Below are 12752 nucleotides of genomic sequence, written 5' to 3'. Positions count from 1 at the left end.
TCATCAGTCTCACGGTGTTGCATTTACACGGGTTCGGGTTCGTTCCTGTGTGTTTAGTAACGTCTGTTGCTGGTTCTTGTGACTGTTTCTGTGTTGTGTGACTTGTTCCCGCGTGGTGGTTCGTGTGTGACTTGTTCTCGCGTGGTGGTTCGTGTGTGACTTGTTCCCGCGTGGTGGTTCGTGTGTGACTTGTTCCCGCGTGGTGGTTCGTGTGTGACTTGTTCCCGCGTGGTGGTTCAGGCTTCGCCCCCCCACGCCCTGGAGGAGGCGACCGGGTTCCTGGAGCGCATGGGGCGGAGCGCCGTGGCACCGCCGCGGGCGCGCTGCTGCTGCTGGGCGCCGTCTTCCTCCTCGTCACCAACGAGGTGCGCGCCTCCCGCGGCGCTGACGAGCGGCAGCCGGAGAGGAGGAGGATGAGGGGGAGAGGAGGAGGGATGAGGGGGAGAGGAGGAGGATGAGGGGGAGAGGAGGAGGATGAGGGGGAGAGGAGGAGGGATGAGGGGGAGAGGAGGAGGATGAGGGGGAGAGGAGGAGGGGGGAGAGGAGGAGGATGAGGGGGAGAGGAGGAGGATGAGGGGGAGAGGAGGAGGATGAGGGGGAGAGGAGGAGGATGAGGGGGAGAGGAGGAGGATGAGGGGGAGAGGAGGAGGATGAGGGGGAGAGGAGGAGGATGAGGGGGAGAGGAGGAGGATGAGGGGTAGAGGAGGAGGATGAGGGGAGAGGAGGAGGATGAGGGGGGAGAGGAGGAGGATGAGGGGGAGAGGAGGAGGGATGAGGGGGGAGAGGAGGAGGATGAGGGGGAGAGGAGGAGGATGAGGGGGAGAGGAGGAGGATGAGGGGGAGAGGAGGAGGAGGGGGAGAGGAGGAGGAGGGGGAGAGGAGGAGGATGAGGGGGGGGAGAGGAGGAGGGGGAGAGGAGGAGGATGAGGGGGGAGAGGAGGAGGATGAGGGGGAGAGGAGGAGGATGAGGGGGAGAGGAGGAGGATGAGGGGGAGAGGAGGAGGATGAGGGGGAGAGGAGGAGGATGAGGGGGAGAGGAGGAGGATGAGGGGGAGAGGAGGAGGATGAGGGGGAGAGGAGGAGGGGGGAGAGGAGGAGGATGAGGGGGAGAGGAGGAGGATGAGGGGGAGAGGAGGAGGAGGGGGAGAGGAGGAGGATGAGGGGGAGAGAGGAGAGGAGTGAGGGGGAGAGGAGGAGGATGAGGGGGAGAGGAGGAGGGGGAGAGGAGGAGGATGAGGGGGAGAGGAGGAGGATGAGGGGGAGAGGAGGAGGATGAGGGGGAGAGGAGGAGGATGAGGGGGAGAGGAGGAGGATGAGGGGGAGAGGAGGAGGATGAGGGGGAGAGGAGGAGGATGAGGGGGAGAGGAGGAGGGGGAGAGGAGGAGGATGAGGGGGAGAGGAGGAGGAGGGGGAGAGGAGGAGGATGAGGGGAGAGGAGGAGGATGAGGGGGAGAGGAGGAGGATGAGGGGGAGAGGAGGAGGAGGATGAGGGGAGAGGAGGAGGGGGAGAGGAGGAGGATGAGGGGGGAGGAGGGGAGGAGAGGGGAGAGGAGGAGGATGAGGGGGAGGAGGAGGGATGAGGGGGAGAGGAGGAGGATGAGGGGGAGAGGAGGAGGTGGATGAGGGGGAGAGGAGGAGGATGAGGGGGAGAGGAGGAGGATGAGGGGGAGAGGAGGAGGATGAGGGGGAGAGGAGGAGGATGAGGGGGAGGGAGGGGATGAGGGGGAGAGGATGAGTGGGGAGAGGAGGAGGATGAGGGGGAGAGGGAGGAGGATGAGGGGGTAGAGGAGGAGGATGAGGGGTGAGAGGGTGGAGGATGAGGGGGAGAGGAGGAGGGGGAGAGGAGGAGGATGAGGGGGAGAGGAGGAGGATGAGGGGGAGAGGAGGAGGATGAGGGGGAGAGGAGGAGGATGAGGGGGAGAGGAGGAGGATGAGGGGGCGAGGAGGAGGAGGGCGAGACGCGTCCCGCCTCGCTCGGGGGGCACGCAGTGGTTGCGACACTCGCGCCTCGGGGCCAGGACGCGCCCTGGGCTCGATTCCTGACCCGGGTGCCTCTCTGTGTGGGGGTTGTTTGTTCGCTCTCCCCCCTGTTCAGTGTGGGGTTTCTCCGGGTTTGCCGGATTCCTCCCATACCTGAAAACCCCACAAAGTGTAACTGGTATTGGACAAACATCCAAATGCCGAAAAACTGACTGCAAATGACTCAATTGGGATCACAGAGCAGCATCGCCCCCTACTGCGGAAACGTGGCAAGACCCTCCTGAAAAAAGTGAAGACTCGGTGAGGCTTCCCTGGTTAAACAAGCCCAGTAATCTTCATTTACATACTGACACGCGTACAACCACCTGCACCTGGCTGTACCTCGTGTCTCTGTGTGCTTGTGTGTGTGTGTGTGGGCCCGTGTCTCCGTGTGCCCGTGTCTCCGTGTGCCCGTGTCTCTGTGCTCGTGTGTGCAGGGACGCGCCGTGAAGACTGCCGCTGCTCTGGACGAGGGTCTGGCCGTTGTGAAAAGCCTCCCGCAGGCCCCGGTCTCGGTGGCGAGCGAGTTCGAGGGGCAGCTCGTCCACCTGTCCGGGCCGATTCGTACGGAGAAGGTTCGCTGCTGCTTTCATTCCACCAGCAGCTGCTACTGGGTGACATTACAAGGAGAAAAACTGAGCCCCAGAACATTAAACAAGCAGCATGGGGCCTGAAAAATCCTGAACGATGTCACACCACCACTGCTGCTGTTGTACAGCAGCAGCTTCTGTGCTGTTGCTGGTGTTTTGCTGCGTGCCACTGCTTAGTGAATGCTGCTGTAGCTGCTGTAGCTGCTGCTGCCATCATGTAGACTGCTGCGCGCTGCTGTTGTCCTCCGTGCCATCGCTGCTGCTGATGCTGCGCAAGAGGTCGTACATCTCAATGGGTTTATTACACATCCTGGTTAAATAAAGGGTGGGTTTTCTCCGGGTACTCCATATTCTTCCCACTCGTATAAACATACATTTATGGCGTTGGCCAGACATCCCACTATAGGACCACAGAGCTTGGGCGATTGTTAGTGCCGGCTCTGGCCTGATTTCCCACTTGTCTGTAAAAAAATGTGCTCAACGTGCTTTCTTTCGCAGCGTTACGAGTGATTTTGCTTTGGTTTACTTTGTTACAGGGATGGTGATCCCGTCTACCTGGTTGCTTAACTATTGTACACGGAAGTGAGCACAGCAGCAACAAAAACTAATTACAAAGATACCAATATTACATCAAAACAAACACGGCAATGAAAATGATGATGACAGTGATGATGGTATTGGTGGTGGTGATTACAATGACTGCAAAGATAACTGATTGTGATGATGATAACGATGGTAAAGATAACAATGATGATAATGACGGTAACGGGTGTCTAACGCGCTGCATCTCGCTGCCTCGCTCAGCCACTGTACGACCCCAACTACGGCGTTCGCGTGCACGCCGTGAAGCTGCGGCGCCACGTGGAGATGTACCAGTGGGTGGAGCACGAAGACGGCAGGTGCAGACCCGACCACACCGCTCGCCACACTCGCCACGCGCTCGCCGGACTCGCCAATCGCCACGTTTACCACGCATGTTTATCCTGGCTCGAGTGGGATCGCTTCTTCCAGAGAGGACCCTGCTGGAACGCCATGGGGTCGGGTGTTTCTCCTGGCCGCGTCTCGTTGCAATGCTGTGTGCTGGATAGGGGCCACTCTGGGGCTGTCGGTGCGTAGCGCCGTGTCACGGTGTGCGTTCTCGTTGTGCAGGGAGTACAAGGAGGGGAGCGACGTGAAACGAGAAGCCAGGTACTCGTATGGTGAGTGTCTGCCTGGGGCCCTGTTTCGAGCGGAGCGGCTCCTCGCCTGTTGGGCACAAACACGCCGCCAGTGCCTTCGTGGAGGGCGTCTCGTCGCCGGCACTTGTGCTCGTTCTTTGTTGTGTATTCAATGGCTTTGCCTAGAACCAGGAGCCGTACCTGACGGGGGTCGTCTCCGACGAGACACAGTTGCAAGAGAAGCCCGACTGCCAATAGAGACACTGAATTGTACAGAGCTGAAACACCACCATCAAGACCTGAACTCGTCCCCTCGTCCCTTGATCTTTACGTCGCATAAATGCTGCATTACAAACAACTGGCTATCTCGGTCGCGTTGTCTCTTCAGACACAGAGTGGCGCAGCGACGTGGTCAACAGCCGCAACTTCGACAAAGAATTTGGCCACCAGAACCCCAGGTGACCCAGCGCTACTCTCCCGCTCACCTCACCCCCCCATTCTCCCCTCACCTCTCCGATCTCCCTCCTCGCCTCTTCCTGTGGAGGTGTCACCAGCCCCTCGCACCTCCAATTAGTGCGGTTGGCTTCGTACGGTGCGAAATAAGTTCTATATATAAACATACATATGTGGCAGCTGTGAGTGGCATGAGGGTAATGCCAATTAGCATGGCACACAGCCACCACAGCATTGTTACCGACTGACAACCACAGCATCACACAACGCAAAGATTCCTGTATATAGATGGTCTTAACAGACTCGCCTCTCCAGGTAAAGTCATAACTCGCTGTGATGCTTCCATCCTTCCTGCCGTTTGGCTGTTATCTCCGACTGAGTTGCATTGCCCTGTGGGATGCCTTTGCATTAACGGGCTGGGGTCTCTCTAACATGGCCACTACTGCTCCCTTAGCCTCGATGTATCGTTGGTTCTTATTGTGTCATGGGCCGTGTGTCTCACTGGCATGGCTACTGTTGCGGTGGTTCTCTTGCGTTGACGCTCTTGCCTCATAGAAGCCACTATTCGATCTTACATTAACATGCTAATCTCTCACATTGACAGCCACTTCCGTGCCCTCGTCGAGGAGGCCGCTCTCCGATCTTACATTTACATGCTAATTTCTCACATTAACATCACTAGCCCCGACTACTTCTTTATGACCCTTGGGCTACACACATTTCAAGCCTTTTAAAACAGTCCGACTCAGCAGCAGACCATGCTTTCTCACCTGATGACGGACGCTTGTGTTGCGCCCGAAACGTCGTGATTTATTTTATTTTCTACCTACGTGACTTTACCGAAAGAACCAAAGAGTGTGGATTCCTGCAGTCACGAAAGCTTCAAATCAAGATTGTTTACAGACTGTTGAATTGAACCGAGACACTTCTTGCTGAGGCACCAGCATCACCACTTTTCCATCCTGCTGTGCTAGATTTACATATTGTGTGCTAAGATGCAGACCACTCCCACCTGGTACCTTAATCATATTAAACAAGCATGGCGCGAGTGTTCTGACCTCACCGCCACCGCCCTCGTGACGCCATGCTCCGTGACGCCGTGCGTGTGATTGTATTGCAGCATCATGGCGGTGGAGAGCCTCACGGCCGTGGCCTCGGACGCGCGCGTGGGCCGGCTCCTCCTCTCTGCAGGTGACCGTTCACCCTGGCCCCGCACCACTCGCGTCTTTCGCGTGGAGACACGTGCAGCCAGGAGCCTCCCCCATCTGCTTGTCTAGTTTCTTCCGTTCCCCACAACGACGCCCGTGGTTGTTGCGCGTCGTGCTGTTTTGCGTCGGGCCAGGCCTCGTATCTCACAGGGGAGGGTCTTCGGTCGGCTCACGGCGTGAGAATGTCGCGGGGTGAGCGGTGTTCACGGTCACGCCGGGTGCTCTACCGCAGATCTCCTGGAGAAGATCACCTGGTTCCGGCCCATAGCCCTGCTCGGGATGAGTCCGCCCAATGCTGACACGGAGATCCACGACAATCACTTTTACCACCGCTACCACCCGGGCCAGGTGAGGCAACGCGGCCGCTATTTGCCGAGGGAGTCAAAGTCAAATGATGTCGTTCTCGTAGCGCCAGACCGACGCAGAGGAAGGCGCCGCTGTGTTTCCCAGGCGCAGTCTGCAGAGGTTTCACACTCGGGGGTGATGATGATGCTGTGCGTCTGATTCTAGTTGAGTAATTTTAGTGTCATTTGTTCAAATTTTACAAAGGTGGACCGTGACGCCGATACACGATGGCCGACTCTTTTGAAAGGACGTGACGGCATCTTCAACGTGCACTGCGAAACGTCATGTCTCTGATCGTGTCCGCGAGCACAAGTCAGATCTGAAACACGGCAAAACTGAGTCTTCTGCCGTTGCCGATCATTGTTACAACGCTGTGGGCTCTCATGACATTGTCTTTTCCGAGACCAAGGTGCTCTGCAAACCTTCTGGCTACCATCAAAGGTTTGTCCACGAAGCCATCCAGATATACAAACATAGACATAACCACAACCGTGATGATGGGTACAAATTGAGCAATCATTGGAAAGATGTTATTAACCATGTAAAAAAGATTTAATTACGCATATTTGTACCATCTTATCTGACAGGTACTAGTCTATTTTACCGAGTTGCTGACATCCCGAGCGTTTAACAGTGGTGCTATTTTGTATTTGGCAGCCAACATCGGCCGTAACCCCTGTGAGGTTCTTCATTTGTACCTTCCCTTCTAGCCCCCCACCCTCCCTTCTAGCCCCGCCCACCTTCCCTTCTAACCCCCCACCCTCCCAGTCCCTGACTGCCACATTTAGATAAGCCCCCTCCCCTTAACCAGTATATAAGATCTTGTCTCTTGGATTTCTCTTCACTTGATACAGTAAATTTGGCTGTGACGGTCCCACCTGAAGACGGAGACTTGTGTTGCCTCCGAAACGTCGTGATTTAATTTAGTTATTTTCATTTATTATTATTTTTCTTCTTGGTTCTTTCGGTAAAGTCATGTAGAAGGGAAGTAATAAAATAATAAAAATAAAACATAATAAAATTATTCTCACGACGTTTCGGCCACAACGCAAGCAGCCGTCCTCAGGTGAAAACCAGGTCCGTCGAGGCAACAGAGTGAATAGATTCAGACAGAGTCCGTCGAGGCGACAGAGTCTGAATAGATTCAGACAGAGTCTGAATAGATTCAGACTCTGTCGCCTCGACAGACCTGGTTTTCACCTGAGGACGCCTGCTTGCGTTGTGGCCGAAACGTCGTGAGAATAATTTTATTATGTTTTATTTTTATTATTTTATTACTTCCCTTCTACGTGACTTTACCGAAAGAACCAAGAAGATGAATCCCTGCAGTCACGAAAGCTTTAAATCAATATTATTATTTTAGTATTATTTTTTACCTACGTGACTTTACCGAAAAAACCTAAGAGTATGTGCACTGCGAAGCAGATGGCGTGTAGTATTTTGTGCTTCATTACACCCGCAGTATTAACCGGGGCGGCCTGCGAGATTTTAATTGCGAACCTTTGCAACGAGCGGCCAGCTTAACACCGCTGGGCCGCGTCAACGCGTTCACTTGTCTTGAAGGCCGCCGGGCGTCGTGTTGCAGCATGGACATGCATTTGTCGTGTGTTGTCGTGCGGCGTGCATCAGTACGCGCAGGTGGGCGACCTCCGCGTGTCCTTCTCCTCTGCCGGCTCGAGTGGAGAGGATGGTGAGGAGGTACGAGGTTTATTTGGAGTGTTCACTCGGGGGGACAAACTGATTCAGGAAAGTGAAACCGCAAGCGAAATAACAGACAGCCATTTGGACAACGGCGCTCTCGAGCTGTCTGCTGTAGTTTTTACGAAATATGAGAGACTTCGTGCTCTTGTGAGCATCGCTCCTCGATTCTCCCACCCGTGTTGAGGACTCGGTTGGCCAGACACTGACCGTTTCACCTCATTCATCCACACCGTGTTCACCAACCACACTGCACACCACAACATCTCAAGCGCTCGTTCTCCCACTCACCCATACTCAGACCCACTCGCCCACCCAACAACTAACTCACCACCCACTCTGCTTCGTCCCTCACACTTATCATTGTTCCCTTTCCCCAAGATCTTTCAGGAATAACCCTGCTAACGTCAAGAAGCGTGTTAACGCTTACTTCATACTACTCTAATAGTTGATTTGGTGGCTGGCCGCTTGACGATTGGGATGTGTGCTTGGCGACGTATGTGGGTGTGTGGCTGTCAGCCTCTGTGGGGAGCGGTGATGCAGCAGTTAGCGCACTGCACTACGAATTCGGTGACCCAAGTTCGATTCCCGCTCGCGGCCAACACCAGTGACGATTGTCTGAACCGGTCCTGGGCCTCCCTCAGGTCAACTCAGCCTCAAATGAGTATCTAGTGCAGTTTATAAACATCGCCACTGGGGAGACAAAGGCAGCAGCCGAGTGTGCTGGCCACCCACCCTTTCGTGTGCTGTTTTGCCTTCCATAGGTGCTCGCTAACACAACTTGCCCCAACAATCTGTTGAAGTTATACGGGGATGTTTGTGTTTGTTGTCGGCCTCTGAAGGCCCCACCCAGCATTGGCCGTATCTCTGTGCAGGTGTCCATCATCGCCAAGCAGCAAGGCGAGCAGCTGGTGGCTCACGCAACAAAGTCTGGGAGCTCCCTGGCTCTCCTCCACCCGGGCCGATTCTCTGCCCAGGTGCTGCAAACCGCCCAAGCTTGTGGCAGCACAACTACATAAACACCTTCTTGATCATTATTGTTCAACTTGTTTACCCAGGAAAGCTGCCTTCCTGAGTCTCAAGACTCTTTCAGAAAGGTCTTGCCAACTTTTTGCAGGCGGGGGGGGCATTGTTGCTGCTGCTGTGTGGTCCCAGTTGAGTAAATTGCAGGTCATTTTTCAGCATCGAGATATTTAGCCAGTGACAGTTACATTGTGTTAGCGATGGAAGGAAAACTGGAGAACGTGGAGAAAACCCATGCCGAGCGGGGAGAGAATGTACAGAGAGGCGCCCGAGTTGGGAATCGTGCCCCCAGGATGGTTCTCATTGTGGGGCACGGGCGTCGCCGCCAAGCTACTTGGGGCGACGGAGCTCGGCTTTCATCGCCCAGCTCAATGGGGTAAACGTCGGAGTGAGCATCGAGGCATGACGCTCCTCTTTCATTCGCAGCCCTGCAGAGCCAGTGATGAAAATTCCATATTCATATGGTGGGGGTGAGTCTATCCGTAGGATAACGTCTGTTGACTTCCCCACAAAGTGGTGCTTATTTCATTGACTCCGGAGGGACGATTACACACGCTGAGTCGACCCCAAGTGAGGATTTGAATTCAGAACATTCCGATTGCTGTGAGCCACTCGCACCGAGCCACTTGGCCGGTGGTTAAACTGAAGAGAGGGATGGAGGAGCTCCTGCTGCCATTCAGCCACTGAGTGTGGTAATAAACTACTCTGAAGAGAACTATTTGTAAGGTGACGCAAGCCTCACTCTGCTGTTGAGACAGTGGATGTCGAAACCGGTCCAGAGTCTCGCTTGCGTTGAGCTAACGCTACTGTCGTGGTGCACTCCCAGGTGTGGCCCGATGGGATGTGAATGCAGCGTGTATTGTCCGCTTGTTTATTTAGTTAATTTTATTCTCCAGGACGACGTCGATTATTGTTATGCAAGGTCAAGAGGTTAGGGCCACCAATGCTGCTGCTTCCTCTGTAGCACCTGCACTCCGGGTCTCAAAGCGATGGTGCTCTATTATGATGGCTCTCTGCCTCCCCGCAGGAGCTCTTTGAGCTGGAGCACCAGAGCAACCGGCAGCTGAGCTGGGCACTGCGTGCCGCCGGCCTGCTTCTCATGTACTTGGCTATCAGGCTCATGGTCAACATCGTCCACACGCTCGGTAAGAAATGTCGCGGCCAGCAGCAGCAGGGACACTGTAGACGTGCTGTATTTGCGGGTGTTTGTATGGAATTAACCAAGATCGATTGAGAACTGCGTGAATTTTTGTCCGAAATGCGAGCGGTGTGTGGTGGTGACTAAGACGTTGAGGGGGGGCGTGTGCGTGTGTCCCTTTGGCCTCTGCAGTGGATTGGCTGCCGCTGGTGCGTGACCTCGTGAACCTTGGCCTGTCGGTGTTTGCGGCGATCGGCGCCGTGTCGCTCTCAGTGACCGTCGTTGCGCTCAGCTGGCTGGCCTACCACCCCGCACACGCCGCGTTACTGCTGCTGGCGGCCGTCACAGTCGTGATGGTGCCTTGGAGGCTCGTGTGGCCGCAAGCCAGGCCCGCGCAAGCGATGCGCTCAAAAAAAGAGTAGCACTGTCACCAGTGTGCACGACGGGGTGGGCGGTCTGCGTCTCTGCTGCCTTCAAATGCGCGTTCACTCCACTCGCTGTGCAGCAGGGTGGCAGCGCCTGTGGTGATGCTTGTGCCACACTGCAAGTTGCGCCTGTGGTGATGCTTGTGCCACACTGCAAGTTGCGACCGGGTTTGACTCTGGCGCCTCTGTCTTAAATTTGGTTTCCTGGCATTGGCCAAGCATCTCAATGCTAAAAGATTACCTACAAATTCCTGAATTGGGATCACACATAGCAGCAACATTGCCCCCTACTGCCAAAACTTGGCAGGACCCTCTTTCCTGGTTAAACAAGCATAATGACAACCTTGCTTTACCCCGCTCACTCTTGCAGTGAGACTCATTCTGGTCTGTTGAGTTCTCAGCTCGTTACACATCAACTGAACTCATCATTCCTGCAGCCTTAATTCCAAAGTCTATATAGCCGTCCACATATTTCTACTGTAAATTACCAGAACGTGCCATTGGTAATTTAGCAGGATGTTGTTGGTGGGTATGCAAGTAGCCTGTAATCTCGCACTTTGAAGGCAAGGGTTGGTGGATCACACATGTTGCAAAACTTCTTTCCCATGGGCATTGAAGAGGAGCCATACCCTGGCTCGCCAGTAGAAGGAAGTACAGCACAGCAACACTGAAAAGGAACGGCTGCGATCAGTGTCACTCGGTATACAGTGGAATTAAAATCAGATTATTACCAAAGAGTTGAACAAACTCCACTTTTCCGTTGTGCTACAACATGAAATACATTTGTATGCTTTTTTTGTATTTGAATTTGTTTCATAATAAATACAAGCAAAAAACTCTCCTGGTGTTTACAGTTGCATTGCGTTCACACAGTAAGAGGAGCGAGAGGGATGTGTTTGTCTGTGCCCCGCGTCCACCTCCCATGGGCAGCAAGTACCCAAGACGGTGTGTCGAGTCCGAGCGAGCTCCGGCTCCGATGAACAATAAGTCATCGGAGCTCGTGTGGAAATTCTTCATTCCTATGTCGGGGTGAGTCGACCCAGAGGACGACCGCGGTTGGCTTCCCCACAAAGTTGGTATTTAATTTATCCCCGAAGGAATGGTGGGCCGAGTCAACTCTCAACCAGGATTTGAACTTGCAACATTCCGGATGGCGAAGCTGCTCGCTTGAGCTCAGCCACGGGAGTTGACATCGATTGTCAGCTCGGTACGATTCCTCCCAGCCAGGCGGTGCTGGCTGTGCTGCAGCACGTGGCACTGCCGGGAGGCAGCAGCCAGGGTTGGTGGATCACCGCGCGAGTGTCGAGGTTCCATGGCCTGGCTCACTGGAAGGCAGTTACAGCAGGTCGACTTCTCGCCATCTGTTTCCATCCGTAAGGGAATAATGTAAGAAGAGGTTTTCCCATTTTTTCTGGCAACAAAACAGGTGTTAGGATGTAAAAACACCAAACTGAAACCTTTTGCAAGGAATCAAAACAAGTATTTGCATATATGCTGCATATACTGTCAGAGCATGTTTTTGTTTGTATTTTCACCACAAGTAGCTGTGGTTAATGTCGACATGATTCCATGTTAAAGGTTTCAGTTTGATGTTTTAACATCCTGACACCTTTTTCGATTTAAAGCTTTCGTGACTGCAGGGATTCATCTTCTTGGTTCTTTCGGTAAAGTCACGTAGAAGGCAAGTAATAAAATCATAAAAATAAAACAAAATAATTCGCACGACGTTTCGGCCACAACGCAAGCAGCCGTCCTCAGGTGAAGAAACAGGTCTGTCGAGAAGACAGCATCTTCAGACGCTCTCTCTCAGACCTGTTTCTGAAGACGCTGTCTTCTCGACAGACCTATTTCTTCACCTGAGGACGGCTGCTTGCGTTGTGGCCGAAACGTGAGAATTATTGTATAATGTTTTATTTTTATTATTTTATTATTTCCCTTCTACGTGACTTTACCGAAAGAACCAAGAAGATGAATCCTGACACCTGTTTTGTTGCCAGAAAAAAGGGGAAAACCGATAATCATATTTTGACACTGGCAAAGGAGGTCCCATGATATAAACAGTCTCGAAACATCTTAAAATAAAAAAATGCAGGACCATCCTGAAAGAGATTCAGAGGACTCAGCATGGCTTTCCTGGACAAATTAGTAAATGTTTAATGGTATTGGTAATACATTTTTTTAAACTTAACTTTTAAAAGTAGGTGACTTTACTCAGAATTATCTCGTAACAATAAACTTGTCACGAAAGTCTACGTGTTAAACTAACAATATACACACACGTCTTAATGAACCAACTATGGGCGCGTAAGCCTTTGAGTGACACACACCGCGACTCAACCACCGCCACCCACCACACTGCAGGCCGCCACCCACCACCGCCCCTCGCCACCCACCACCCGCCACCCGCCACCGCCACCCACCACCCCCCAACTTGCCGCACCGGGAGATTGAATGGAGGCGGCCGCCCCCCGGGGTTGGTCGCGGGCGCACAGCGCGGGGGGGGCGCGGGGGGGGGGCGGGGGGGGGCGCGGGGGGGGGCGGGGGGGGGCGCGGGGGGGGCGCGGGGGGGGGCGCGGGGGGGGGCGCGGGGGGGGGCGCGGGGGGGGCGGGGGGGGCAGGGGGGGGCGCGGGGGGGGGCGGGTGCGGGGGGGGGTGCGGGGGGGGCGCGAGGGGGGGGGGGCGCGGGGGGGGGCGGG

General features: G+C 54.4%; 1 protein-coding gene across 1 annotated transcript; it reads left to right on the top strand.

The window, feature by feature from the left end:
• Window positions 1-159: 159 nt before the first annotated feature.
• Window positions 160-10897, top strand: TMEM43 (transmembrane protein 43; the record flags this gene model as incomplete). The annotated part of the gene is given in 12 exon segments (XM_078872540.1): window positions 160-301; window positions 304-365; window positions 2457-2594; window positions 3414-3508; window positions 3759-3808; window positions 4155-4224; window positions 5340-5410; window positions 5660-5775; window positions 7402-7470; window positions 8346-8447; window positions 9521-9638; window positions 9824-10897. Coding segments are annotated over 12 exon segments (1263 nt in total), but the record flags the coding sequence as incomplete, so codon positions are not given.
• Between the last annotated feature and the right edge of the window lie 1855 nt (window positions 10898-12752).

Source organism: Lampetra fluviatilis, chromosome 34 (genome assembly GCF_964198595.1).
Source record: "Lampetra fluviatilis chromosome 34, kcLamFluv1.1, whole genome shotgun sequence".
Classification (NCBI taxonomy): Eukaryota; Metazoa; Chordata; class Hyperoartia; order Petromyzontiformes; family Petromyzontidae; genus Lampetra; species Lampetra fluviatilis.
This window is presented reverse-complemented; position numbering and strand designations above follow the sequence as displayed.